Source organism: Saprolegnia diclina (assembly GCF_000281045.1).
Source record: "Saprolegnia diclina VS20 unplaced genomic scaffold supercont1.25, whole genome shotgun sequence".
Taxonomy (NCBI): domain Eukaryota; phylum Oomycota; class Saprolegniomycetes; order Saprolegniales; family Saprolegniaceae; genus Saprolegnia; species Saprolegnia diclina.
In genome coordinates, this window is record NW_008246092.1 from 30389 (window position 1) to 56069 (window position 25681).

Genomic DNA, 25681 nt, shown 5'->3' on the forward strand with positions numbered 1-25681 from the left:
TAAAATGCGAATTTTCCTTCGCGCGCGTGACGCAAGATGGTAGATAGATCGGCTTGCAAAGACCATACACGCAGCCAATCGTCGCAACCAATCGCAGGCGCGTGCATCGCATACGCGGATGTGATTGGATCCGCCTTCCCCATATAGCCAATCAAAAGCTGCAATACAAAAGATTGGCAAAAAGTATACAAGAGAGTGGAATTGGACCTGTGCGTCGGTGCGCGTCACGGACGCGGTTCCCCAATCTTGCTGCGCGAGCTTAACTTCGACATGGAGTTCCATTCTCCAATCCGCTACAGTTGTAAACGACCTCATGGAACCTGCTGCTCGGTCCACACGCTGCTTGGTGGACATTAGCTCGTCCTCGTCGGCAAAGAAGCTCGTGGTCTCGCCGTCCAAGAAGAAGCTCAGTCCCAACGCAACGCACAGCCTCTCCAAGCACATCACGATCGACATTTTGCGCCCGCACTTTGAGAAGCCGCTGGCCGAAGTCGCCAAGCTCTTTGGCATTTGCACGACGCTCATGAAGAAGGTGTGCCGCCGCGTCGGCATCCCGCGCTGGCCGCACCGCCACATCCGCTCGCTGCGCAAGAGCATCCTCTCGATGGAAACGGCCTCGACCATGTTTGAGGGCGAAGACCGCGCCGCGTACGACATTCAGATCCGGAAACAGCACCGCCGCCTCGCCATGCTGCTGCACAACCCAAACAGCATCGACCTCGAAGACGATGACGAGGGCTCGCTGCCCGACGAGCCAATGGTGTCGAGCCCGCCGTACCGGTCGTCGCACTCGTCGGCCACTGAGATCCAGCCCATCACAAAGCACGAAGCGCGCACGGAGCTTCCGAAGCTCAAGCCGTTTGACCTCTCGGTGCGCGAAATCAACTACATCAACTGCCATCCGCACTACCAGCCGTACGAGCACCATCATCATGCGATGCAGCAGCAACACACCGAGTACGCTTACGTGCCATCGCACTACTACGCGTACGACTATGCGCCACCGCAGGACCGCGCACCTTCGCCGCTCAAGACCTTTCCGTCGCTCACACAAGCGGCACCGCTCCCTACACTGCCGTCCATCTCCACCTGGTATTCTTAGTTATTTATTAGAAGACGGCAACAATTAATGCATGCACATTTTTATTCATTCCGCTTGTGCCCTGTGTCATGGACAGTGCACGCATCGATCGTTGTGGCTGCATACACTGCATTTGTCGAGTCGACCGTCGCACTCGGATCTTAGTTCGGCGCCATTTTGTACCGGCGAAGTCGCAACCACACTCGCTGGCTACTTGGCAGAAAGAACGCGTGGACCAAGCGCCCCACGTCCCGTCGTAGCCGTCGGCCACCGTTCCCGTCGATATCCGGAAAAGAACGTGCGCGGCGTATTCCCAGCACGTGCGCGCATTGCGCGCAGCCTATGCAGTCGCCCACATGTGCTGTCTGTCGCTGTCCCTGCCAGCCCTCTTGTGTTTCGTGGACAAAGTACACCCACACAGATGGTTGCGCCGTGTCCACAGCATCGTCCAGCCAGCCAGGCACAACCAACAAGCACCAAGCAGTCAAGCAGCAGCGAAGATCAACGATCTCCGACTGCATAGAGCCGGCAATGGCTTTTTGCCGGCGTCGACAGCTTCAGCGTCGTGACGGGTTTTTCTTTTGCGTAGCACATGCGTTTGTACACGAAGCAGGTGCTTGAGATGGGCCTCGCGCACTACGTAAATGATGCTCTTCGTAAGCGCGTTGTGTTGACTAGGCAGCCCACACCGTGACATAGACAATGCCCTCACGATGACGTCATGCCATGACCGACTAACCGGATTTGCCACGGCTCTCGACTAGTCGGCTATGAACCGGTTAGACGTCGCAGTTAGTCGGTTTGAATTCGTGAGTCGGTTACTCTGTCGTATCCGGATTCGAAGAACTGGGGCGCCACCGGATAACGGGGTCGTGGAACGAATCGAAGTTGGCGTCGCCGTACAAGACGTTTGGTTATCGTCGACATGTCGGAGGCGAAGAAGGACCACCGCCAGCCCATCAAGCGCATGCTCAACGGCGTCAATGGCCGGCGCGCCCGTATGGACACGCAGGTAGATGCACGTGATGGTCGCCACGATGGCTCATATGCGCGCGGGCAGGTGTCGATCCGTAAGGCGCGCAAGGAGGACGGCTACAACCAGCGGCGCAACATGGCGGCGCAAGCCAAGGCGCTGGCTGAGTTGATGCCCAAAGAGAAGTCGCAGATGCTCCACGAGATTGCGCAGCGCTGCCAAGCGCTTCTCATCGGTCTCAAGCACGCCGAAGCGGACGTGCGGCGAAAGAGCCTCCGCGCGTTCGTGTACCTCATGAGCTCGGGCGTGCCGCCTCTTTTTGACGATAGCGACCCGCAGCATATCCCGCTCTGGCAGACGATCCTCGCAGCGATTCCGTTCTTTGTTGGTGCGCTCGATCTCGCGGACGTCTCGATGCAGTCGGATGCGGCCTTTGCGCTGCGCTTCATTGCGTCCATGGACCGCTCACTGCACGTCGTTCAAAGCGGTGTCTTGCCCAAGATGGTCGTCTTGTTGCAGTGCGGTATCTCGGAGCTGCAAATTCAAGCGGCGTGGTGCCTCGGCAATGTCGCGAGCGAGTCCAAGGTCATGTGCGAGGCGGTCGTCGGGGTCTGCCCGCCACAAACCGTGCTTCCGCACATCCGCATGAGCACACCAAGTCTACGCCGCGCGTCGGTCTGGCTCCTTCGTAGCATGATCGATATGCCGGAGCTCCTCGCGGGACTCGGCCTCCTCACGCCGCAACTCGAAACCGATGTCATGACGGTCCTCGCCAACGTAATGAAGCAGCTCGTCATTGAAAAAGCCAAGGCCCTTGCGAAAGAGCCGGCCGCGCCGTCGCCTGCGGTCGCGACGTGGCGCTACTTCCAGATGGACTCGGGACGCCCGGCGCCCAACGACATCGTGCTCGTGCGACTCATGCGCGAGATTGACGCGGCGACGGTCGAGGTCGTCGATGTCGATGTCAATTTCGAAACCGGCGAGTACTCGGTCTTTACGGTCCAAAAGTCTGCGCTCCGGCCGATGCAGACGATCGACGGCGACGACGAGTCGGCCGAGGCTGACGACGACGCCACCGAGAGCCTCACCTTGGACGAGAAGGCGCTCACGCTCTGCGACTGCGCGTGGGCCATCATTGAAATGACGACGCACAACAAGTCGCTCGTGTCGACCTTTGTGGCGACCGGCGTTTTGCCCAAGCTCGTCGAGCTCCTCCACTTGTATGCGTCCCCGATGCTCCTGCACCCGCTCTTGCAGCTCCTCGGGCAGATTTTGGCCATGGACGAGAGCCTCGCCGTCGTCGCGATCGAAGCGAAGCTCCTCCCCGCGCTCCCGCGTGTCCTCAACTCGATGAGTCGCAGCATCCGCGAAGAGACGTGCTGGATCCTCGCGCACTTGACGACCGGGAGCGAGGCGCTCGTACGTCGTGCGCCCTCGAAAGAGGCATCTCATATTGTTTGTATGGAGTAGCTGCACGCCGTGATCGACACGCCTGGAGTGGTTCCCGCTATCTTGGAGCAGCTCGCGTGGGCCGAGTACGACGTCAAGCATGAGGCCGCGTGGGCGACGTGCAGCCTTCTCGTGCGGGGCAACAGCAACGTCATTGGCGAGCTCGTGCGCCTTGGCGCGCTCGTGTCGCTATGCCCGCTCCTCGACAAGTACGAGGACCCGGCGATCGAGCTTGCGGTGCTCGAGGCGATTAGCAACGTCCTCCACGTCGGTCAGGAGACGAGCACCATCGACGCGGCCAAGCAGGCAGTCGAAGAAAGCGGATGCGTCGTCGCGATCGAGGACCTTTGCTACGATGAGAACGACGATGTCTCGGCGGCGGCGTCGTACGTTATGGACAAGTGGTTCAGCGGCGACACCAACGACGAAGTGGACGCTACGCTTGCCCCAGGCGTCGCTGACGGCGAGCTCACATTCCAGCCCGCAACCGGCCCAGTCCAGTTTGACTTTACACAGAAGTAGTGCGACTTGTTTATGGCCTTTCAAAAACGATGGATAGTACAGTTTTGAGTGCTCTCCCCAGCTATCTCATGGGCGCCTCGAGCCTCCAAAGACGAACGATGGACGAAGCTGCCACCCGGTGGATGCTACCAGTGCATGTAATCAAGAGACGTTGATTGAAGCACACTGTTGACATGACAACGCGCGACCGGCGAGACGTGGGACATCGGACAGTCGCTCCCCCGAATGCACCGCGCGTCCGTGGCTCCTTCTGCGTCCCCATCATGTTTGATTGATGGCATCGGAGATTCGAGATCCGGCCACCCTGGGGATTCCTTCCAGTCGGCCAGGCATCAATGACGATCTAATCGGCCGACGTCTCTACGGACGCTTGTGGTAGGGTTCCTGAGATGAACCCGCAGCATACTAGTACGAATCTCATGCGCGATTCCCGTGGTGCATCATGCGCCACCGGCGATCTTGACACCCATCGTTGTCTCTCATCTTCTGCTCGGCCGATGCGCGCTCGATCCGTCATTTCCTTGCCACATCGACGGTTGAGATGAGAGGAATTAACTTAATTATATAGATATACTTCGACCGCATACTAACGACTAGACAACGCTTAAATCTTGAGCGCGAATTCTTGGTTCCGGCGCACAATGTCGTGCGTCTCGCGCGCTTGCATCGAGAGCTGCATCATCTTCATCGCCATGGAGCGCGGGCTCGCATCGCGATAGGCCATCGGCCGCGGTTCGTAGACGTCGGTGCCAGGCGCAGACGAGCTCACAACTTGGAGGGGTACCACATGGGGGCTGTCTTCGCCGCCAAAGCTCTGCGAGCTGTCGTAGAGCCGCATGCGGGACATGCTGCCGACCTCTGTGCCGTCAAACGACGTCGTGCCGGTCGCGAGCGGACCAGTGTAAAGCACTTGAACCTTGTCCTTGCTTTCGTCGTGAAGGCTTGCGACGGAGCTAGTTTGGTCGAGGTCGAGACCCGAGTAAACCGACTCGTCCTCTTCTTCGTTGTCGAAATCCAAAATCGGACACACAGCGCCGTGCTGGGGCACGCTCGCGGCTTCGTTGACTATCGCATGGTCCGAGCCGTAGCTGCCGCTGAGACCGCGCTGGCTGTGCGCGACCGAGACAGACGAGAGCGACCGGCGCGACGTCAAGCTCGCGCGGTTGGCCGACAAGCATTTTTTGCAGTAGGGCTTCTTCGTGGCCCGAATCGACGTGCCGAGGAGCTCGACGACCTTCTTGTCCTCGACGCACGTTTTGCACGCGTCAAACTCGCAGAGCGAGCACTCGGCCCGTTCGCGCTTCCCGCCGGCAAACGACGCGAGACAACAGATGCACTCGCGGTTGCGCACGGCCGTGCCCCGGCGCGACCCCCGCGTCGACGCCGACTCGTCACAGCCCATGGTGGCCAACGAAAGACGCGCCGATTCGGCGCACTCGGACGAGCGGGCGGCCGACGAGAGGAAAGGAAGTGTCGTCATGTCGCTCATAAAGCCAGACATCTTGCCACACGCGTCGATACTGCAGTGCGTCATGACGAGCGTGTAGCCGTTGGAGACTTCGCGGAAGATGTGGCGGATGCTCATCTTGGCGCGGACGAGCGAGATCGCGTCGAGCGGCGGGCACTGGCCGACGTCGCACGAGTCCATAAAGCAGTAGCCGTACTCGAACGTGTTGCCGTTCTTGTCCGTGTTGCGCGCAATGCCCATCGACTCAAAGTAGCAAAAGTCGCGCGACTTGGACATCGAGCCACCGGGCCACTTGGTCGCGATCCACTTGAGGCCATTGAAACGGAAGGGCGCCGCCTCGTCCTGGACGTCCATCGCATGCAGCACCTCGCAGTCGAGGTACTCCTTGGGCATGAGCAGCGCCGACTTGACGCGGAACGAGACCGAGTCGTGGGCGTAAATCCCGCGGAGCACCTCGAGAAGGTTGCCGCGGACGATACCGGTCGCCATGAGCTGATGGCCCGGGATTGTCTTGCTCGGCTTCTTGGCCTTGTACAGCTTGAGGCCGTTGGCCTCGCGCACGTATTTCCACTTGCCGTGGATGTCTTTTGCCGTGTCTTCGCACTCGACGATCGCGTTCTGAAGGAGTGATGATGCGACTCCGCGAAAATGGGCGTCCTGCGACGCCGAGAGGCGAAAGTCTGGAAACTTGTTGGCGCCGCTCGCGCTACCCCGAGACGTCGTCATGCTTCTTGAGAGTCAAAATAAAGAATTGCAAACTGGTAGCATCCCGCGTTGGTGCGCCAGAGGGTACGGCGTTGAGAGATTCCATTGGGCCGTCGCCAGAAAGGCCGACAGGTGCCACGACGTGTAACCGTTCGCGGCCGGATTCTAACAAGCCACTTCGCTGTGCGCACTCCCTGCCTTTATCCCGCTATGAATCTGGCGCCGAATCTCGACGCCTACCACATGGTGCTGGACACGCGACCGGTCATTCCCAACGAAGTCGCCATCGCCCTCGAACGCGCGCGAGTCTTTTCACTTGCAAAGCGGCGCTGTAGGAGACACACAGAGAGGCGACCGTCACCAATCGTGCAAGCCCTCTGCCATCCCAACGCCGACCATGCGACGGCGTACGCGCCGGATGGCAAACGGCAACTTGACAAACTTGACAAGTGCAATGTCAAGTGGGAAACGCCCGAGAAGTGCAACAGCAATGTGGCCGGGCGCGTTGAAGGCGGAATCTGCGCGGTGGACCCTGCTTCGTCGCGCCCACGACTGCAAAGAAGTCGCTCGCAAAGGCCGCGTCGCCGTGGTCCTGCGTTAGGTGCAAAGTCGTCGAGCAGCAGAGGTGGTCGCGCGGGATGATCGGCGATCGCAGAGGCGCCGCGTGTATCACACGTGGTCAAGGAAAAAGAATGGAACCATCAACAGCGTAGACGGGAAGCAAAGGTTGGTCGCGCTCGGGCAAGGGCAGCAACACTCGCTTCTCGGAAGCAGCTGCCGACGTCTTTGGATGCTCCTCGAAGTCCGGCCTCCATCGCCTTCTCGCTAACTCATCCGATGCCGATCGACGCCAAATATGAGTTGTGTAATGTCCCCAACCGCCCAAGATTGGTAGCACGCTCCTGTGCAGTTGGAGCTGTACTACGATGACATGACTCGACGAAAATGGCAACTCTGAGCATGAGGAAGCTTTTGTTGCAGTCGGAGTGTACCATGAAGCAAGCAATCCTCGTCAATACTACATTACTTGCATTTAGTTGTCTTCGTCGTCGTCCAAGTCGTCGTCGTCCTGGTCGTCGTCCTCCTCGTCGTCGTCCTCGTCGTCATCGTCGCCTTCATCATCGAAGGTGTTGAGCGGCACCGAGTAGATGCGCACGACGGGCTTGTTCGGGTCCTTCATCATGACGTACTTGCCTTCGGGCTGGTTGAGGAAGATGTCGACAAGCATCTTGACGATGCCCCACGCGTTGTTCTGGTTGAGCGACGTCTGCGCCGCAAAGTCGACGGGGTTGTAGCTCTGCGTGGCGAGAATCGTGTGGTTGAACGGGTCCTTGGCGTTCGCACGCGAAACGAAGCCGAGCTTCATCTGGTCAGCGCCCGCGAGGATCGCAGAGTGCGTCCACTTGGCGATCTTGCACGAGTTGTTCTTGAGCTCCGTCGCGAGGAGCGCGCCGCGCTGAAGATCAATCTTCTTGCGCCACTCGACGCTGCCGCTGAGCTTCGGGTCCCACTCGTTAAGCGCAAAGGCAGCGACCGTCTGCTCGGCGCCGCTCTTGGTCGAGATCGCGTGGAGCTCGCAGCGCGCAACCATGGCGACCGTCTCCGAGAGCTGGAAGCGACGGTACTTGTACGCGATCGGCGCGAGGTTCTCGCCGCTGAACGGGTTGGCTTCGAACGTCTTGACAAAGTCGTCGTTGGCCTTGAGCACCTGCTGCGTAAACGCCTGGTTAATGAGCGTCGCCTCGAGGCTGAGGCGGTCCGGGTGGTTGATCGAGTCCGGATCGTCCGCGTTCGGCGTGTCGATCGCCGTCTCGTTGACCGTCACCATGTCGAACGTCGACGCGTCGCGCTTGTCGAAGAAGAGCATGTTGCCGACGCGCTGGACGACAATGTCCCACGGGTACACGGAGCGCGGCGAGGCCATGAGGTGCGAGAGGATCGCGTCCGTGGCAAAGACGGTGGCGGCACCCTCGGTCGCGAGCGCCTCGATGATCGGATCGTCCGTCGTCGTGACCGAGACAAACTCCTTGTCTTCGTGACGGCCGAGCGTCTTGGCGAAGCGCGTCGTGATGCGGTCGTACGTGTCGTCGTACTTGCGGAGCTTGCCGCACGTCTTGAGGTCCTCCGAGGCCGGGATGTTGGCCTGGAGCTTGACGAGCTGCGCGAGCTCGAACTGCTCGATCATCTTCCACGTCGTGTCGACCTGCACACTCGCGACGCGCTCCTTCGTGTCGTTGTCGCGGCGCTTGTTGCCAAACATGCGGCGCGCCGTGTTGAGGCGGTCCCAACGCTTGTTCTGCTTTTGCTGGCCCTTCTTCATCTGCGTCGAGGTTTCGAGCGCGACAAGGCCCTTGTCCTTCGCCAGGTTGTTGCGGTTGTTGTTGCGGTTCGCCTGGAAGCGCTGCTGGCCCCACGTCGGGCGAAGACGCGTGTTGTTGCGGACCGCCTTGGCCGTGTCAACGAGCTGGAACGAGAGGTCCTCGACCGCGTCATGCTTGTACTGGAACTCGGCGTTGACGCCCGACGGGTCGTTGCTGCGCTGGAAGCGGCCCGGGCGACCGATCGCTTGGTTGTTCTGGCTGATGAAGTCGGCAGCCTTACCGAGCTTGTCGCTCTTGCCGAAGGGCGCGTACGGGATGTTGGCGAACTGCTTGGGGAGCGACGTCGGGCCCCAGCCCGCGCCGTTGACGCTGACGGACGGAGCAGTGTAAGCGGCCATCTTGTGCAAGTCGTAGACTGCCAACCGATAGCCGATATGTGTTTTTATTGCCAAATTTAATGTTGCTACAAACACCAATATAATTCAATGCTATAATCGGTCCCGCCAGTCATTGGCTAAAATCCTTGAGCAAGACCGCCAGTGAAATAGAATAGTGTGCATTTTTCTAAATAGTATTCCATATGCACTTCGCAGTGTTGGCAGGACCATGGACGAAGCGTTTATCGGAGCCTCATACTAGTCTAGACATCTAGTGGATCTTAGATAGCTCAAGAGAAAGCGTGTAAATCCATGGAACGCCTCGAACCGCGAGACGCTCGGTGTCTCTGGTGCGATGCCTTGTGACACTATTCAAGGGTGGAGTGCCAGTATAGTGTATGTCCTTGTTCCAGGACATGGTGCGCTTGGATTAGGATCAGGTCGGGATCCCAAGATTCGCCCGGCCAGCATCGATCGCATTATGAGTGTCAAGAAGCGCGTCCAGAAGCAAATGGAGTTCTACCTCAGTATGGCCAACCTCCGAAGCGACAAGTTCCTCCAGCAGTCCATGGATGACGAAGGCTACATGCCCATCGACGTCTTCCTCACCTTCAACCGGTACACGCAAGCTTCGGAGGACGTGCATGATCATTAGCACGAGTACTGTAGCATGAAAGCCATCGGAGCGACGACGCGCATTCTCACGGACGCTATCCGCAAGTCGCCGATCATGGTGCTTAGCGACGACGAGGCGTACGTTCGTCCGACAGAGTTGCCCGACTATGACGACGACGACAGTATCGGTACGCATTGCATGCGCCGTCCACTCTACATATCTCTACAGAGCGAACCATCTACATTGAAAACTTCTCGGTGGGTTCGGACCACGACAGTCTTCGCAAACTCTTCTCGCCCTTTGGCAAGGTACGCCAAGCGCGCTCGTGCCATGAGCCCACGCACGGATAGGTCAACCTCGTGAGCATGCCCCGCTTTGCAGGCTCGAGAAAGTTCAAAGGCTTTGCGTTCATCGAATTTGCCTCGGTTGATGTTGTCGCCCCAGTCCTCGCGGCTCTGAAGGCTCACAAGAAGACGACACCATCGCCGGACGCACCGCCGACGGCCGGCATCTCGGGCATGGCAAAGACACGCTGGGTCGCGCTGCGCGATAGCCTCAAAGCACAGATGGCCATGGCACACACGGACACATCGTCCTGCAGCACGCTTCAGCATGCTGTCGAGAGCGCTTCCGCGGCGCCAACCCCCGACTTTTTCACCCGGGGCCTCCTGGTGCAGCTCACAAACGTGCCCGTGGAGACGCCTCGGAAGACGCTCAAGGCCGCGCTTGAAGTCGCTGCGCCCGTTGCCTTTCTCGACGACACCAAGCTCCGCGCCGGCGGATCCGTCGTCGTGGCGCGCTTCTTGTCGACGTCGCACTCGGCCAACGGTATATTTCTTGGTCAAGCATGGCGATCCCAATACATCTCACTGTATGGGAATAGTGCTGCGACATTTTGCCGCCCATCCGCTGCAGCTCCAAGACGTGACGATCGAGATGACGGGCATGACGGGCCTTGCCGAAGAGCAGTACTGGACGTCGCATGTCCACCTTCAGTCGGCCAAGCAGGCGCAGAAGCGCGCCAAAGCGGACAACGACGACGAAGACACTTCGCATTCCAACAAACGCAAGAAGAGCGAATTCTATTAGATGCGAAAGCTGCTCGGCTCAATGTGTTCGACGCTGTACGCATCTGCCAGCCGCTTGATCGCCTCCTTGCGGCTCGTCGCGTTGGCATTGTCGCACACCAAGTCGTAGAGCGTGCTGAGGTTGAAGACAAGCGCGGCGTTCAAGTGGCGGCGCGGATCGCTCTGGAGCACCGACTCGAGCACGTTCACCGCTGTGAGCACCTCGCACGAGTAGAGGGCGCAGATCGCCAGGTTGTTGGCCGCGCACGACGCCACGTCGCCGTCGTCGATCGTCACAAACGGGTCGGTAGCAACGTACATGGGCTCGGGTGCTGCATGCAGTTCGAGGATCGTGTTGAACGTGTCGAGTGCTTCCTTAAACTAGTGGTGGTGGATGTGAGCGGGCGTCGACAGCGTTACGAGGGTACCTTGTTTTGCGCAAAGAAGAGCAACCCCTGGTTCAACAGAAGACGCGCCGAGCAGTCTACTGATCCAGTGAGTCAACAACGCGTTGTCAAATCGCAATCCGACCGTGAACCATCGAAGCCTGGAGTGTCGTGGCTTTGGCAAACGTGCGTTCGGCGGCGACGAGGTTGCCCATTTGGAGGTGCACGCGACCGACGCGCGACGTCCAAAGCAGCTCTTGCCACGGCGAGAAGCGACCCGCGTTGGTCGTCTGCAAAGAATGTCATACATACACGACTGGAGCAAGGCTCGTACGAGGTAGTGGACGCTCAGACGTAGCGCCAAGTGCAGCTTCTTGCGCTCAATGAACGTGTTGATCATGGCGCCGGTCGTCATGTCCCGCCACACATCAGCCGCAGCGTCCTGTGCGCCATCGAGCCGCTGGACAAAGGCCGCCGAAGCGGCTTCGTACTCGAGATAGTTGTCTACCATGCTTCGTCAATATATTGCTTCGTCGTCGCAGGAGATGTGTGTACTCTGAAGGCGCGGTAGCTGCATGGCGAGAAAGTGGAGGCGCCAGGGAACCATGGACCCCGTCTTGCCAGACTAGAAGGAAAGTGTGGGACAGAGGTCTCTCGAAGCGACGCAGACCTCTGAAAATGTCGCCCACTGGTACTGCGGGCTATCGAGATCGCCGAGGCCTCGGACGATGGCCTCGAACGCCGTCACATTGCGCTGCTTGTACAGTGCGACGAGCTGCCACGACTACAAAAACAACTTGAGTCGGCAGAACGTCCTTCTTTCGTACGCGCGCAGCAAGCATCGCAGCGACATCGTTGGTTTGGGCCATGGACGCAGCGGCCGCCTCGAGTGACTTCCAGCGCTGGTGGTCGTAGAGCAACCGAAGACCATCCTCGGTGCCGTCAAAGGCCGGAAGAGGCGTTGGGTGCATCTCGGGCGACACTTGCGCCATAAACGCCTCAAAGAGCTCTGCGACGCTGCGTGGCGGCGGAAGGATCTGCGTCGCGGTCTGGCGCTGTGGCGATGTGAGCGATGGCGACCGGCTGAGCGGTGATGGCTGCCGGTGCGCGAACGACGGCGACGGGTGCGTCGGGCCCGCAAACATCGGTGACGTGTTCGAGCTTGCGTACGGCGATTGGTTGTATCCCAAGAAAGGCGCGGCCGGCGGCGGCGGGGCCACGGCGGTCGCAGCACTAAACGGGTCCTGACGTTCGACGTGTAAGACTCAACGACAAGTCGCGTTCCGGACGTACCGACATGGACGAGGTGCGCGGCGCGTCAGAGAAGCTGTCTCGCTTGGCCGCTGGTGGTGGACCACCAAACATGTTGGCAAGCTCGTCCGAGGCCGAGTCTGCAGAATTGAAGTTGGACGCAGGGGCTGGTTGCGCCGGGGTCGTTGGTGGCGCATGCTGGAAGGGCGTCGACGCCTCCGCTACGTGCTGGAAAGGGTCGCTGAGGTCTGCAGTGTGAAACTGCGTATTGGCCGTCGAGTAGTCTGCGACGTGGTCAAAAGGACTCGCGCTTGAGTCGGCTGTCGGCTTGACGACCATCGGGGTCTTCAGTTGGCTCGTCGCTGGTGCCCGAGCACCAAGACCTACGTGTCCTCACATAAGCACATATGTACATCTATAGTCAGTTGTCGTACCACCGCCAGCCAGCGGTAGTCCTGGGCCCGGCTTCATCGGGTTGACGTGCGCTACAGGCCTACTCGCCGATTTAGGTCCTTGGCCGTCCACAAAGACGATGCATACCCGGACGCAAAGGGCGACGCCGACGGCCTTCGTGGCGGCGCCGCAAAGGGGTTGGGCGGCGCGTCCCCCGCGGGGAAGAGCCCGTCGTCGTATCCTTGGCTCATGCTGTCAGTCGGCTCTGCGGCGCCCTGCGGCTTTGGCAAACGGCAGTTCGCCGGGAAATTTCCGGGCGTAAAATATGCCCAAGGCATCTGATTCGACTTGGCGTTTGTATGCTCTTTGTTGGGACACGTACCTTGCCAGTGGTCTAAACGCACACAACTGTCATGCGCGCCAGCTCATTCGTCATGACGCCACGCCTCTTGTGGCACGAGAGCTGCGTACTGGTATCTAGCTGCGTGCATGCAGCAGGTCCTATATGCACGCCATTGACGTTGCGTCGGGACAAAGAGCAAACACGGACCCTTTGTGAAGAGACTTCCAATATCAGTCGTTCTAGCACCCAAAGGCTACATGCACGACCGACAACATTGGCCGTCAAACGAGGACGGTGTGATTTTTTGCATAGGATCTGCCGTAGCTTCTGTGCAAGCCGCCTTCCCGGACATTCAGGATGCTGAAGAAATGACTGTTTGCCGCTTGTCGAAGCAAGGCCCGGCTGCGTCGAACGATGGAGATCACCAGCAGGTTTAGCAACCGCTACTGCCATGACGCGACTTGGACCAAGCACGAGCGGCTCCGTGTTGCCGCCCGTTGCTGCCCCGTCTGGTTGCGTGTTTTCCGCTCGTCTGGATTGTCTGCGTCAAAGGCCGCCTGTTTGGTCTAGGTAGGGCGCGGAAATGGCAAAAAATATGCCTCCATCATTGACACGCCACCGAATCCTAGCAGATGGACATTCTTTGGCTGCCTCCTTGCTCCTGGCTCGCAGTAAGTCGGCCATTTTGCCTCTGGGCCTTGCAGCATGCACGGTTCTACCACCGCTATCCTTGTGCTTCTCCACGGTACGCGACCTTTCGTGGCAATGTCGAGGCTCATGCACCTCACGCACAGCTGCGGCGACGCTGGCGGTGCAAGACCCCTCCTTGTGCCGGCTCGTCGTGCTCTGCTTCACCATCACCAACACCCCGTGCAACCGCCAACTCGGTGCGTGTCCTCCATGTCTCTACGCGAACGCACAGGGCGGGTACCTTTGTTGGGCGAAAACAGGCCCGTCGTGCCCGTTCACAGACAAGTCGGAGCTCACAATGTTCGACTGCTCTGGCAGCAACGCAACAACACCGACCCCAACAACAACGGCGGTACCAACTACGACGCCGACACCAATAACAACGCTGACGGCAACAACAACAGCTACACCGACGACGGTACTACCAACGACGCCGACACAAACAGCCAACAACAGTACGCAGAACGTACCGGGACCGAGCGAAGGCGCCAACTCGAACAGCGCTAGCTCGGCTACGGCGAGTCAAACGGTGCTCATGATTGCGATTGGCATGGGCGTCGCGTTCATGTTCGTGGCGGGTGTTTGCGCGCTCATGTATCGTCGCGAGAAGCGGCCGCGCCAGCCGTGTCCGCCTCCGACGCTCGTGGATCCGCCACCACACAGTAAATTCAAGCGCGGCGGCAGCATCGCCATGCATGGGTCGCAGCTCCAGCGCATCAACTCGGGCTTCTCGTCGCAGAACGACGACCTTTCACTGCGCTCATTCCCAACGCCGTCGAGCTTTGGCGACGTGCAGAGCATTCTCGGCCAGGGCCGCGACGACGTGCAACCGCACAGTACGATCCACGAGTACATCGACTCGGTGTCGTTTGCGCAGTTTTACCCGCTCCCGACAACAGCGACCGACGACATTTCAGACTCGGTGTCGCAGTACCGGTCGACCAACTCGCTCGTACTCGATGGGCGGTACAGCAATTTTTCCATCCTCTCGGACGACCCGCGCGACAACAACAACCCGAAGCTCCGCGTTTCGTGGGACGACGACGAGCGCGACAAGGAGGTTGAAATCTAACGTCGCTTCCATCCTACTAAATTATATACACCAATATGTCAGTCATCCAGCGTCCGCTATCCCAGGCTAGGGCTAGGTGCAAAGTGTTATAACTCGCAACGACGGTCTACATTTCATGCGCCTCCATGCCATCGGTCATTGACATTCGCATTGTTTTCTGCGCTGCGAGCGATAATGATGCCAGAAAACCTATGTGCGTCTGCCAGCGCCACGGAAATATACTGTACAGCGCTTCAAGTTCTAACGAGGAAGGCCTCGTGGTGGAGGTACGCGACGCGCCTTGAAACGAGGAAGAGGACGACCACAGATGCAAGTTCAAATAGGACACGTGACGCTGGCTTTAGTCCGAGGTGTCAGGTGTATATACAATCGTGCGCGGATCGTACGCACGCACGTGTGTGGACAGTCGATGTGATTGCGCCTGTGCACGCTGTCCCGATCTCTGCTTGGTACCGAGATGGCAGCAACTGCACTCTCACTGGACTGATGCAGCGATGGTAGCCAGTGGTATCGGAAGTACGTCTACTTGCCTCTCTGCATTGCAAATTGACGCGGCTGGGACCACGAACCTTCAAGACCGCCTCTGGCAAACGCTGTGTTGTCGTGTCGCCACGTGTTATAACACTTTGGGCCGATAACAGCCCAGTTACACATCGCCCATGCAGCAGCATCCAATATCATCTCCGAGCGTGTCGCCAAGTCTCTACGCGCCAGCGACCATCGAGAGAAGCCGAGATGGCAGCGATGGAAGGCAGCGTCGGCGGCGTCGACGAGCCAGCGCGGAGGAGGAGCGGTCGCACCGCTTGACCGGCTGCACCAGCTGCGGCCAAACGACTCAGAGTTCGTATCGAGTGGCCGGCGGCGATCGAACTTGACCAGATGTGTAACACGTCGTCTTCGCCCACGCCTCACCCACGCGATTTCAAAATCAAACTGGTCCTCAGTAGCAGTCGTCATGGGCGCGGAGACCTTTGTTGGTATTGGGCTCGTCGCGTTTGCTATCCTCTTCCTCGGCTACATGTCGTACAAGTGCAGCCGCGACAAGGCGCGCGTGCCGCCGCCTGCCAAGCCCGTTGAGACGCCCGCGTACAACCCGACCGCGCTCACCGAGATGGAAGATGGTCGTGGCAGCGGCTCGTTCGTCGTTCTGCAGGACAAGGTGCGCGACAGCAACATCCTGGACGCGTCGCCGCCGTCGCAAACGCACGTCTCGGCCAAGCTCGTCTCGTTCAGCGTCGGGTCGTCCGTCGGCGTCGGCAGCCACTTTGTCGTGACCAAGCCGACAGCGACCGACGACATTGCGATCCTCGAGGACGAAGAAGACGACGACATGATGGTCATCCAGCACGCGCCAATGAAGAAGCTCGGAGACGGCCTTGCCGAAGACGACTTTGACATCGTCGACCAAGACTTGTACCGGTCGTCGACGTCGTTTAGCAAAGGCATGGACGGCCGGTACTCGCACTTCAGCATGGTCTCAGAGCTCTCAGCGTACGAGACGGCGAGCGAGTACGAGTCGCGCATGTCCCAGGCAAGTCGCGACAGCTACATGACCGACTACGACGGCAAGGAGGCCCGCATTTAGACGCGAGACGCAACTACTAGTTTGAATAGGATTTATTAATCAACGCGCCAGCGCGGCGCCGTGAGCTACATTATCACTGCGATGCCAGCCTCATGGAGCATGGAGCAAACAGCAAGTCCGAGGATCCGGAGCACGAGCGACTGGACCCTGCATTGTGCATCCGTCCTATGTGATGAACCCACGCTTGACATGCAGCGCCGTTGACGACGACCCCTCTCCCCTGTCGCCATCTGCACGCGTTCTTTGCCCGCACGATTCTACGACCATGCTTCTGATAGGCAGACAGGCGCCACCAGCTGGTGCGGCCCCATCACGGTGCTTCGATCGGACCGAATCGCAGCCTTCTTTTCGCAGGGCGATGACCCGCCGCCTCTTCCTTCTACTGCTGCTCCACACGGCGGCCGCGGGCCTCGCACCGCGCAACGCGACGCATCTCTGTACATCGATCGACCGCTGCATGACGCGCGAGGCTAAGACGTGCCACCGCGGCCGCGAGCGCTGCCCGTCGTGCCTCCTGCCGCAGCCTGAGACCGGTGCCTACGTGTGCATCGAGCCCACAGGCGCGCGCTGCCCCACCTACGACCCACCATCCATCGACTGCAGTTCGTAATTCTTATTTGTGTCGCGTGATCTCATGCCCAAGCCTGTAGCGGCGGTGCGGCGCCTTGATACCAACAGCACGACGAGCCGAATACCGCCGCTCGACCCGAAATCCTCCAATGTCCCGACACCCGTCCCTGGTGAGCGCTTGACACGACGTCACGTCTCGTAACATCGCGAGTAGGCCCGGCGCCGCCGTTGTCGACACTCCACATCGCCTACATTGTCGGTATCTCGGTGTGCACGATCAGCATCTTTGGCTTCCTCTTCCTCTATCGCCCCGCGAGCGCAAGCGCCAAGGACGATGTCCCGATGCTGCACCCGCCCACGTCGTCGCGCAAGATGGAAACGTTCCTCGAGGCCTTTGGCACCAACGACATGCTCTTGCAGAGCAAGCGCGCACTGCAGCCGATCGAGTCGGCGAGCCCGTTGGAAGCCCGCGCGTCGTACTTTGACTCGGTGCGGACCAGCGATCTGCTCACGTGCGCGCGGCAGATACCGCTTCTCGAAGACGATGTCGAGCCCAAGGCCAAGACTCGTGCGGCGTCTGGCGGCGGTCGTGGCACCGTTGTCATCGCCGAAGAGACCGAGCTGCCGAAAGAGGTGGGCGAAACGCCTTCGCTCATGCGGCCCACGGAACTGCGGAGGCAGCGGCCGATCGAGAGCCTCATGTCGCCATACTCTGTCGGCTCCTCTGAGAGCGCCGACTCGGTTCTCTCCGACAACAGCGAGGAGGTGTTCATGTCCCGGTCCTTCTCCTGGAATAAGTTTAGCCTCCATGGCACCCCTGCGTAATCGAGCCGCTTATTTATACGAGATTTCATTGGTCCTATTTAAACGAATCAGCGCGTGCCAAGCACCCTGTCTTGGATGTGGCAATTCCGGTCAAGTTCAGAAACCAAAGATCACGACAAAGTTTTCGCGTTTGGCGATACATCACAACTATTGCACCAAGCGTACACACACATACATCTACATATCTACCTAACCACCTCACCTATACTGGCTGTGGCAGGCGCATTCATATATTGTTGTTGCTGGATACTGATGTCATGGTTCGCCAGTTAGTGCCCAGGCGGCGCCATGGAAGGTGTAGGCTAGGCACAGGGGAGCGCGCACGGGGCGCAGTTGTGTCATACGGCACAAGTAAGGGTACATACATTTGCTGATGAGCAAACTTGCTGCACGACGAACTCTCCGTACGCATGCACCGTAGTCGTTCGAGGTCAGCACCGTTTCAAGTCCGCTCGTTGCAGTCTACAGGTGAAGGACTTTTTCGACTAAGGTCGCATCCTGGCTCTGACTCAGATAACATACTCGAAGAAGACTGCTGCACGTTGCATTTGATGTGAGCTCAAGCCGTGCTACGCTCAACACTGCCACGCCACCGTTGATTCCGGATAAACGAGATCTCAAAGGGTTATTCCCTTGAAAAGTACAATCGTATTCGGATTGCCCTTTTCTGACACTGACGAAACGACGAACGATGTCGGAGCTTGAGGTGCGTCGGTCGCTCGCAAGGAGGTGGTGATGCTCATGAGGTCCTGTACTAGGAAGGAAGCGGCTTGGAGCGCCGGCCCAACTATGACCCAACGTACATGAAGGAAGGGTACCTGCAGAAGAAGGGCCAGCTCCTCAAGGGCTGGAAGAAGCGCTGGTTTGTCTGCGACGGGCGGTCGCTGAGCTACTACATCTCGAGCAAGGACAAGAAGCCGAACGCGGTCATCCCGCTCGAGTCGGCGTCTGTCCAAGACGGTGGCCTCAGCGAGACGTGGCACTCGCCGCGCATTTACCTCACGGACGGCACCAGTGGCACCATGTACTGCCTCTCGGCCGAAGAGAAGGGCGTCGCCTCCGACTGGCTCAGCGTCCTCACAAAGGCCGTCGCGCGCATTCAAGAAGTCAAGCACAAGCACCGCCTCGAGCGCAACACGAGCGTCGGCGGCACGACCATCACGCCGTTCGACGAAGAAGAGGGGCGGCAAAAGCCGATGAGCCAGCAGCACGCACCACCGTCGCCGGCGCGCAAGCCCATGACGTCTGAAGCGTCGCGCAGCCGCATACAGCCCACGTCGCAAGCGAGCCACGGCCCCAAGGTGCCGACGCAGCCGACCAACATTCGTCTCGAAAACCAACTCTCGAGCGCGTCCGAGCTGCTCTCGTGCCTCCTCTTCAACAAGCCGTCGTCGCAGCACCCGCTTCACTTTCACTTTCATGGCGCCAACAACGGTGTCCGAGTGTCGACGGCGACGCACGGCGCGACGGGCAAGCAGTACGTCCGCGGCAGCGTCGCGATCAAGGCCTTGCCCTCTGTCGCCCTGCGCATCATCCTCGACCACCAAAAGCGCAACGAGTGGGATGTGCATTTCCCAGTGTCGACGCACGTCGCGACCTACGGCGGGTCCACCGACCTCATCCACCTCGCAGGCGGCACGCCGTACAACCTCTTTGCCGACCCGCTGGTGGCAACGACCAACACGGCGCTGCCTGCCCTTGGCTGCGCGGCCCTCTCGACGCTGCTTGCAGGCGACGTGGTGCACTCGGCCTGCGCCGCCGTTCTCGGTGGCCTCGCGTCGAGCATTGATTGGCGGTCGCTTGCTGTGCCGCGCGATCTGCTCGTCCTCCGTCACGTCTACGAGGCGTCGACGCCCCATGCGAAGCGCAACGACCGCCTCTCGTGCCAGAACGTGCTCGACGCAGTGGGCATGTCGGCTGTGCCGTCCGCCATGGTGATCCTCGAGATGTCGGTCGCCAACGAGCTCAAGCCCGTCCCGACCGGCGTCGTACGCGGCCACATTGGCACGTCGGGATGGCTCGTCGAGCCCCTGGACGCCGAGTCGACGTTATTGACGTATGTGACGGACTTGAACCTCGGCGGGTGGGTGCCCGCGGCTACGATGACCAATGTGCTGCACGGCCGCATGCAGATTCTCTCTGCGATTGCCGAGTTTGTGCACCAAGCCAAGATCCACGGCCCGAATTTGGGCTACATTGATGACGACGACGACGACGACGACACGCGCGACGCGCCGACGGCGCCGGCCCACGAGACGCACGTGGCCGACGCTAGCTCGTCGGTCTTCCACCCGCGCGACTACTTCAAGCTCATGCTGCAGATCCCGACGGGTGGCGTCAAGCTGACGGATAAGGAGGTCGCGAAAAAGCAGAACGGCGTGCTCATGGAAGTCATCAAGTCGATGGGCACCAAGCTCCTTGAAGGCAAGTCGGCTGTGAGTCTCTCGCTGCCCGTGCGCATCTTTGAGCCGCGCTCGATGCTGGAGCGCCTTGTCGACCTCTACTTGTACGCGCCCAACTACCTCAACCGCGCCGCGGACGCGACCGAGATGCTCGAGCGCTTCAAGCTCACAATGACGTTTGCGATCGCGGGCTGGCACCACGGTGTTGGCTGCATGAAGCCGTTCAACCCGATTCTCGGCGAGACTTTTGAGGCCGAGTTTGCCGACGGCGCGCAGGTCTATGGCGAGCACACGAGCCACCACCCGCCGATCAGTTTTCTTCAGATCGTGGGCCAAAAGTACTCGATTTCGGCCCAGTCGATCATGAACGGCTCGATGCAAGGCAACTGCCTCGTCCAAGTGCAGCAAGGACCGGTGCGCATTTCGTTCAACGACGGCACGCTCATCGAGTGTTCGCTGCCGGGCGTGCGCCTCGGCGGCTTCCTCTGGGGCGACCGCGTCGTGGACTTTGTCGGCACGATCGTCTTTGAGGACAAGGTGAACGGCCTCCGCTGCGACTTGAAGCTCGACCCGGACTCGAAGAAGGGCATGTTTGCCTCCAACAAACTGCCGACGGACCGCTTCCGGGGCACGATCACGCGCTTTGGCGACGAGATCTGCGACGTGAGCGGGTCGTGGCTCGAAGACCTCCGTTTTGACGACACTATGTACTGGTCACTGCACAAGGATGCGTGCGCGCCGGTGGTGTGGCTCCCGGATGACAAGGTGCTGCCGTCCGACAGCCGGAACCGCCAGGACCTCCGGTTCCTTGCGCAAGGCGACCTTGAGGAGGCGCAGGAGTGGAAATTGCAGCTCGAGGTACTCCAGCGCAGCGACCGCTCCAAGCGCAAGGACGGGCGCCGTCCCAACCACTGGACGATGGGCACGTCGCATTAGATGAGACTTGATAACGCGTTGGTTTTGCATCCACCGGCTTCGGCCTTTACTGGTCGTCTTTGCTTTCCAGCTCATATGAGTAGCAGCAACTTCAACATGGGCAGCACAATGATATTGCAAAACGGCCGCCGGAGGTGCGATCTTGCGAAGCGTCGGCGGACGATGGCCAACCCGTGCAAGATCTCGCCCATGACCGACGACCCGACGGCCGAGGTTGGCGCGTTGCAGATCCCATGCGTCTCATAATGCGGTTGCCAGATCCGGCGAAAGAAGCGCACGGACGATGCGCTGCGCAAGAAGAAGGACGAGCGCAAGCATGCAGCGCGCCGACGCAAGCACGAGAAGCAGCAGGCGGCAGCGACCAAGATCCAATCGCTCGTGCGAGGCGCCCAGACCCGCGTGTACATCTCGTCGAGCATTGCGCCCGCGCCGCCCGAGCCGTCTGTCGAAGACAAGCCAGGTTCTTCGTCCTCGCTACATCTGTGTGCAGCTGACGCAGAATGCATAGCGACACCCGCCGTCGACGTGCCTCGGCTCGTATTGAGGTAGTTGCATGTAGCACCGAGACGTATGGTCGGCGACGCCAACTACATAGCGCACTTTGCCACAGCGCAGACGACCTCCACCGGAGTCAGCCGCGCAGTGCGAGGAAGCTGCCAACGTCTGCAAGTGCCAAGGACCTCTCTTTCGATCGAACACTGGCCAGCAGTCGAGACAAGGCGCCGAGTGCAAGCCGGCCTCCGTCCGCGCGGGCGATAACTCCTAAAAGCAGCAGCCGCCCTTCGAGTGCGACCAATCTATTAAGCCGACCACCCAGCGCGCTCACTCTCGCCAGTGGCAGCCGTCCACCAAGTGCACGCGACGCAACACCGCCCGCGTACGCATTTGAGACGAGTTTGTCCTTTGATGGTCGTCAGTAGACAGAAGGAGGCGACCGACGGGGACGCGAGGTATGGCGAAGCACGCACATGGCAGCGACGGGACTTTGTCGTTTCGTAGTTCACCCCCGAGCTCTGCTTTGGCCACACCACGCAGCGACGCTGTGAGCCCCAAGCTTGGTACGGCTGCACCTTGGATCGTATTGAGCCATCGGGTAGAGTCGGCGGCCACGCGAGTACAAGCCTACTTTCGAGGCTACTCGGTGCGGAAAAACCAAGTCGGAATTGCCCCGCCTTCTGACGACGACGACGACGACGATGAAGCGCCGCCTGCAGAATTCATTCCCGACACGGAGCGACCGAGCGATGCCAAGGCAGCAGAAGAGGACCCGCCGACTCCATGGCCGAGTCCGTTGACCCTTGAGTCGTCTCTCGGTGCGACGCAGCACGTCTCGATCGCACAGATGTCAGCGAGTTTTTGTGGTAGACGTCTCGCAGGACACGACAGAGTCGGTGCTCGCGGCGGGTAGCGTCCGCGTCCTCGTGCTGACGTGGAATCTTCAGGCGCACAAGCCTCCACCGGACCTGTCGCCACTTTTGCGCCCCGGGACGTGTCACATATACGCGATCGGCACGGAAGAGTGTGTTCAGACGTACGTCTTCTAAGGCGCGTTGCCGGTGGCTCATGTTTTGACGTAGAATCGCCAAGTCGGTGCTCTTCCAGTCCAAAAAGGAGTGGGAAGACAAAATCCGCGCGACGCTTGGGCCAACAGATTACATCAAATTGCGCAGCCACGCGCTCACGGCGATGCACAACATGGTATTTGTACACAAAAGTGTCCTTTCGCTGGTCACGAGCCTCGAGTCGGACGCGATCGCGACCGGGATCGGGAACCAGCTCGGCAACAAAGGTACGCTACTGGTCGATGCTATCGTGATAAATGGGATTCTGTAGGCGGCGTCGGCATCGGCTTTCAACTCGGCCTCACGCGCTTCGCCTTCATCAACGCGCACTTTGAGGCGCACCAGTCACAACACGCTCTGAAGCGGCGCAACGCCAACTTTGCAAAAATCAACGCCGAGCTCCGGCTGCTCCCTGTTGCGTACTATGAGACATCCCGCGTTGATCGTCACCAACGACAATCATGTTGATAGAAAGTGCGACGACCGAGTCGGACCGATCTCGGATGTCTTTGACCGCGTCTTTTGGAGCGGCGACCTCAACTACCGCATCGACGGGACACGGCGCATGATCGAAACCCTCCTTGCGCGTGACATGCACAACGTGATCACTTTGAATTCTCGTTATGTTCCGAGTTCTAACACAAGGGCTAGGTGTTACTCGCGAACGACCAGCTCACAAAGGAGCGCGACGCCCAGCGCGTGTTTCAGGTTTGTAGCGGTTGAGGAACATGTGGGTGGGTGCCCATAGGAGTGATCTAGCGCTTCCACGAAGGCCCGCTGCATTTTCGCCCGACGTACAAGTTTGACAAGGGTGCGATATTTCTGATTTGTGGGCGATACCAAGAAGGAAGACGTAGGCTCCGACGCGTACGATACGTCGGCCAAGCAACGAATACCGTCGTGGACCGATCGCATACTTTACGCCACGCTCCAGCCGGTACCGAATGTGTTTATTCAGGGTTGAAAAAAATGTGCTAGAATACGATCCAACTACGGTCGTATGAGAGCCACACGGAGATTCGAACGTCCGACCACCGCCCCGTCTCGGCTGTCTTTGACGTCGCGTTCGCTGGCCACGAACCGCAGTTGCATGCAGCGGCCAAATCCAACCAAACCAAGAGCGAAGTGTGCAGTGTGCAGTAGACAACAACAAGGTGTCACAACTCGCGTATTGGGTATATCTGGACGAGCGCGCGCTCGAGCGCGTGGACTTGGGCTTGCAGCGCGGACACCTTTTCGCGTGCCAAGTGGAGCTCGTTGGTTGTTGCATCGAGCCGCACCATGAGTCCCCTCTGGTCCTATACACATCAAGAGTGAACCAAATGCAGGATAAAGAGGGTCGTACTGAGAGCAGTCGCTTGTGCGCGACGTCATTCGACCGTTTTAGCAGCAGGAATTGCGTGGCTTGCTTGTCCGCCTCCATCGTTGCTTTGGTCCAAAGGGCCCCGAGACGGTGCACCTCGGCTTTGTACTGCGCGACCTGCGCTACTTGATGACGACTTCCTGTGTGAGATCGAGAACGCATATCGTGCCTGAGCCTGCAAGAGTGCAATCTGTGCGTTGGGCGGGCGCGGTGGAGACGCACGTCTTCTAGTTGCTCATGACACCCCTCTATCGATACCAAAGCAAATCTCACGGGGTGGGTATTTGGACACGGGTTTTGTTGGGCTGTAGGTCCTCCGAGCGCACCGCGAGTCGCTCAATGAGCGAGAGATTCGTCGCGCCCAGAGTTTCGATGGTTGCGTGCATGGCGTGCATCTCTCCCTCGAGCGTTTGCTGCACCTTGTGGAGCTGCGCCAGCTGCGACTCCGAGTGCGCTTTCAACGCCTCATAGTCAGCCAAAGCTTGGTCGGCTTCGTGCTTGTGGTATACGCACATGGGGCACTAGAGAGAAGGTAAGACGAGCACACGAGCGCTTGGTGTACATTGGGTGGCGCCATAAATCGCATTTTGCTATCGTTCCAAGACAGAAAGGGAAACGCCCACGTTGAAGAGCCATGTCGACGAACCAAGAGGACGACCCGTCGCGCGAGCTTACCAAGGCCGAGGTTGATCTGCAAACAGCAAAAGGTGCGTCGTCATAACGAGATAGTGATAGATTCTCCGCTTGTGCCGGCACAATCGCATCTTGGTGTCGGCCGCGCGGCAAAAGAAGCTGCAAGCCGACCTCTCGGGCGCTGCACTCACGGCCGCCGAGAAGGCGCGTCAGAACCACATTGACTTTGTCTCGGACCTCACAGGCCCTGGCGTTGTAGTCGAGGTCCTCACCGAGGTACTTCACGCGTTGATTACCGTGGTTGTTCTCGGCTCTATTGTGTCGGGTGTGTAGACGACCCGGGGCTGGACAACGCGCGTTGGCTTCGAGGTGCTTGTGGTGCTTCGAGTGGAAGGAATCCAAATGTGTACGTAGAAGCACTGGGTCTATATGGACGTGACGTACTCGACCTTGGCGTGGCGGCTCGCGACGTGGCTCTGGGGTACACCCCCGGCGCGGCCAATGGAAAATGCCTTTGAGCTCGACCCGCGACACATGCATCTCACGCGCGTCATCACGTTGCTCCCAAAGATGCTTGCAAATAGTGACGAAGAGGCGTCTCCGTGTCTTCTAATCGAAGACGACGCACATGTCAAGCTCACGCTCCTCTGCACGTCCAAAGAAGAGCAGGCGCGCGTGCTTGATAGCTTGATGAAGCTCGTGCAGCACGCCAAGAACCGCGCCGAGATCAACAATATACAGAGCGACGACGATGGAAACAACCCCGACGACAACAAGCCCAAAAGAGAATAACAGTTAAGTACTCGACGACGAGACGACCAGACCATATCTCACAGGTGGTCGAGTGTGACAGCGACGGCTCATGAAGTGGTCCCAGGACGGGACTGCTCAGGAGTTTGAGGCCAGGGCATCAATCATCCATTAGCTTTAACACTCAAGTAGCCACTTTATAGCGCTTATTGTCGACGTCGTTGCGCACACTGTTCAACATGCTCAGTACACGACTGGTGCTTGAGCATGTTGAACAGTTTGCACAACGAAAACTAGTATCCGGACAGTGGAAGCTTTGAATATCCGGACAGGCTGGAATC

General features: G+C 59.3%; 13 protein-coding genes across 14 annotated transcripts; 9 read left to right on the forward strand and 4 right to left on the reverse strand.

Moving 5' to 3' along the window:
• Positions 1-292: 292 nt before the first annotated feature.
• On the forward strand, positions 293-1155 carry SDRG_08227 (hypothetical protein). The gene has a single exon (XM_008614100.1). It carries the CDS (start codon positions 314-316, stop codon positions 1100-1102), a length of 789 nt encoding a protein of 262 aa, XP_008612322.1. The 5' UTR covers positions 293-313; the 3' UTR covers positions 1103-1155.
• Positions 1156-1989: 834 nt separating this feature from the next.
• Positions 1990-4025, forward strand: SDRG_08228 (hypothetical protein; the record flags this gene model as incomplete). The annotated part of the gene is made up of 3 exons (XM_008614101.1): positions 1990-2093; positions 2142-3473; positions 3525-4025. The coding sequence occupies exons 1-3, from the start codon at positions 2007-2009 to the stop codon at positions 4023-4025; spliced, it is 1920 nt and encodes a 639-aa protein (XP_008612323.1). The 5' UTR covers positions 1990-2006.
• A 536-nt stretch (positions 4026-4561) lies between these two features.
• SDRG_08229 (hypothetical protein) lies at positions 4562-6237 on the reverse strand. Its single transcript, XM_008614102.1, has one exon. It carries the CDS (start codon positions 6217-6219, stop codon positions 4630-4632), a length of 1590 nt encoding a protein of 529 aa, XP_008612324.1. The 5' UTR covers positions 6220-6237; the 3' UTR covers positions 4562-4629.
• An 899-nt stretch (positions 6238-7136) lies between these two features.
• Positions 7137-8960, reverse strand: SDRG_08230 (hypothetical protein). The gene has a single exon (XM_008614103.1). The coding sequence runs from the start codon at positions 8915-8917 to the stop codon at positions 7232-7234; it is 1686 nt and encodes a 561-aa protein (XP_008612325.1). The 5' UTR covers positions 8918-8960; the 3' UTR covers positions 7137-7231.
• A 378-nt stretch (positions 8961-9338) lies between these two features.
• Positions 9339-10636, forward strand: SDRG_08231 (hypothetical protein). Its single transcript, XM_008614104.1, has 5 exons — positions 9339-9514; positions 9566-9699; positions 9741-9820; positions 9863-10340; positions 10396-10636. The coding sequence occupies exons 1-5, from the start codon at positions 9378-9380 to the stop codon at positions 10599-10601; spliced, it is 1035 nt and encodes a 344-aa protein (XP_008612326.1). The 5' UTR covers positions 9339-9377; the 3' UTR covers positions 10602-10636.
• On the reverse strand, positions 10598-12947 carry SDRG_08232 (hypothetical protein; the record flags this gene model as incomplete). Its single annotated transcript, XM_008614105.1, has 10 exons — positions 10598-10960; positions 11008-11063; positions 11111-11255; positions 11300-11469; positions 11521-11590; positions 11636-11749; positions 11793-12209; positions 12259-12599; positions 12651-12709; positions 12757-12947. The coding sequence occupies 10 exons, from the start codon at positions 12945-12947 to the stop codon at positions 10598-10600; spliced, it is 1926 nt and encodes a 641-aa protein (XP_008612327.1).
• A 447-nt stretch (positions 12948-13394) lies between these two features.
• SDRG_08233 lies at positions 13395-14833 on the forward strand. 2 transcript variants are annotated; one of them, XM_008614107.1, is made up of 3 exons: positions 13395-13522; positions 13585-13697; positions 13747-14762. In XM_008614107.1, exons 2-3 carry the CDS (start codon positions 13658-13660, stop codon positions 14712-14714), a joined length of 1008 nt encoding a protein of 335 aa, XP_008612329.1. In that variant the 5' UTR covers positions 13395-13522; positions 13585-13657; the 3' UTR covers positions 14715-14762. The 2 variants fall into 2 exon arrangements, with proteins under 2 accessions (XP_008612329.1, XP_008612328.1); XM_008614106.1 differs by having other exon boundaries at positions 13395-13697; positions 13747-14833.
• Positions 14834-15269: 436 nt separating this feature from the next.
• SDRG_08234 (hypothetical protein) lies at positions 15270-16369 on the forward strand. Its single transcript, XM_008614108.1, has one exon. It carries the CDS (start codon positions 15670-15672, stop codon positions 16297-16299), a length of 630 nt encoding a protein of 209 aa, XP_008612330.1. The 5' UTR covers positions 15270-15669; the 3' UTR covers positions 16300-16369.
• Positions 16370-16570: 201 nt separating this feature from the next.
• SDRG_08235 (hypothetical protein) lies at positions 16571-17756 on the forward strand. The gene is made up of 3 exons (XM_008614109.1): positions 16571-16901; positions 16950-17039; positions 17084-17756. Exons 1-3 carry the CDS (start codon positions 16658-16660, stop codon positions 17692-17694), a joined length of 945 nt encoding a protein of 314 aa, XP_008612331.1. The 5' UTR covers positions 16571-16657; the 3' UTR covers positions 17695-17756.
• Positions 17757-18355: 599 nt separating this feature from the next.
• SDRG_08236 (hypothetical protein) lies at positions 18356-21084 on the forward strand. Its single transcript, XM_008614110.1, has 2 exons — positions 18356-18400; positions 18453-21084. The coding sequence occupies exons 1-2, from the start codon at positions 18386-18388 to the stop codon at positions 21030-21032; spliced, it is 2595 nt and encodes an 864-aa protein (XP_008612332.1). The 5' UTR covers positions 18356-18385; the 3' UTR covers positions 21033-21084.
• An 84-nt stretch (positions 21085-21168) lies between these two features.
• SDRG_08237 (hypothetical protein) lies at positions 21169-23767 on the forward strand. The gene is made up of 15 exons (XM_008614111.1): positions 21169-21245; positions 21291-21492; positions 21541-21577; positions 21628-21909; positions 21953-21982; positions 22032-22090; positions 22130-22345; positions 22398-22563; positions 22610-22821; positions 22866-23032; positions 23070-23195; positions 23246-23302; positions 23354-23405; positions 23452-23531; positions 23573-23767. Exons 1-15 carry the CDS (start codon positions 21195-21197, stop codon positions 23735-23737), a joined length of 1902 nt encoding a protein of 633 aa, XP_008612333.1. The 5' UTR covers positions 21169-21194; the 3' UTR covers positions 23738-23767.
• Positions 23752-24543, reverse strand: SDRG_08238 (hypothetical protein; the record flags this gene model as incomplete). Its single annotated transcript, XM_008614112.1, has 5 exons — positions 23752-23892; positions 23940-24074; positions 24127-24184; positions 24231-24478; positions 24520-24543. The coding sequence occupies 5 exons, from the start codon at positions 24541-24543 to the stop codon at positions 23752-23754; spliced, it is 606 nt and encodes a 201-aa protein (XP_008612334.1).
• A 47-nt stretch (positions 24544-24590) lies between these two features.
• Positions 24591-25382, forward strand: SDRG_08239 (hypothetical protein; the record flags this gene model as incomplete). Its single annotated transcript, XM_008614113.1, has 4 exons — positions 24591-24642; positions 24693-24866; positions 24924-24959; positions 25005-25382. Coding segments are annotated over 4 exons (640 nt in total), but the record flags the coding sequence as incomplete, so codon positions are not given.
• Between the last annotated feature and the right edge of the window lie 299 nt (positions 25383-25681).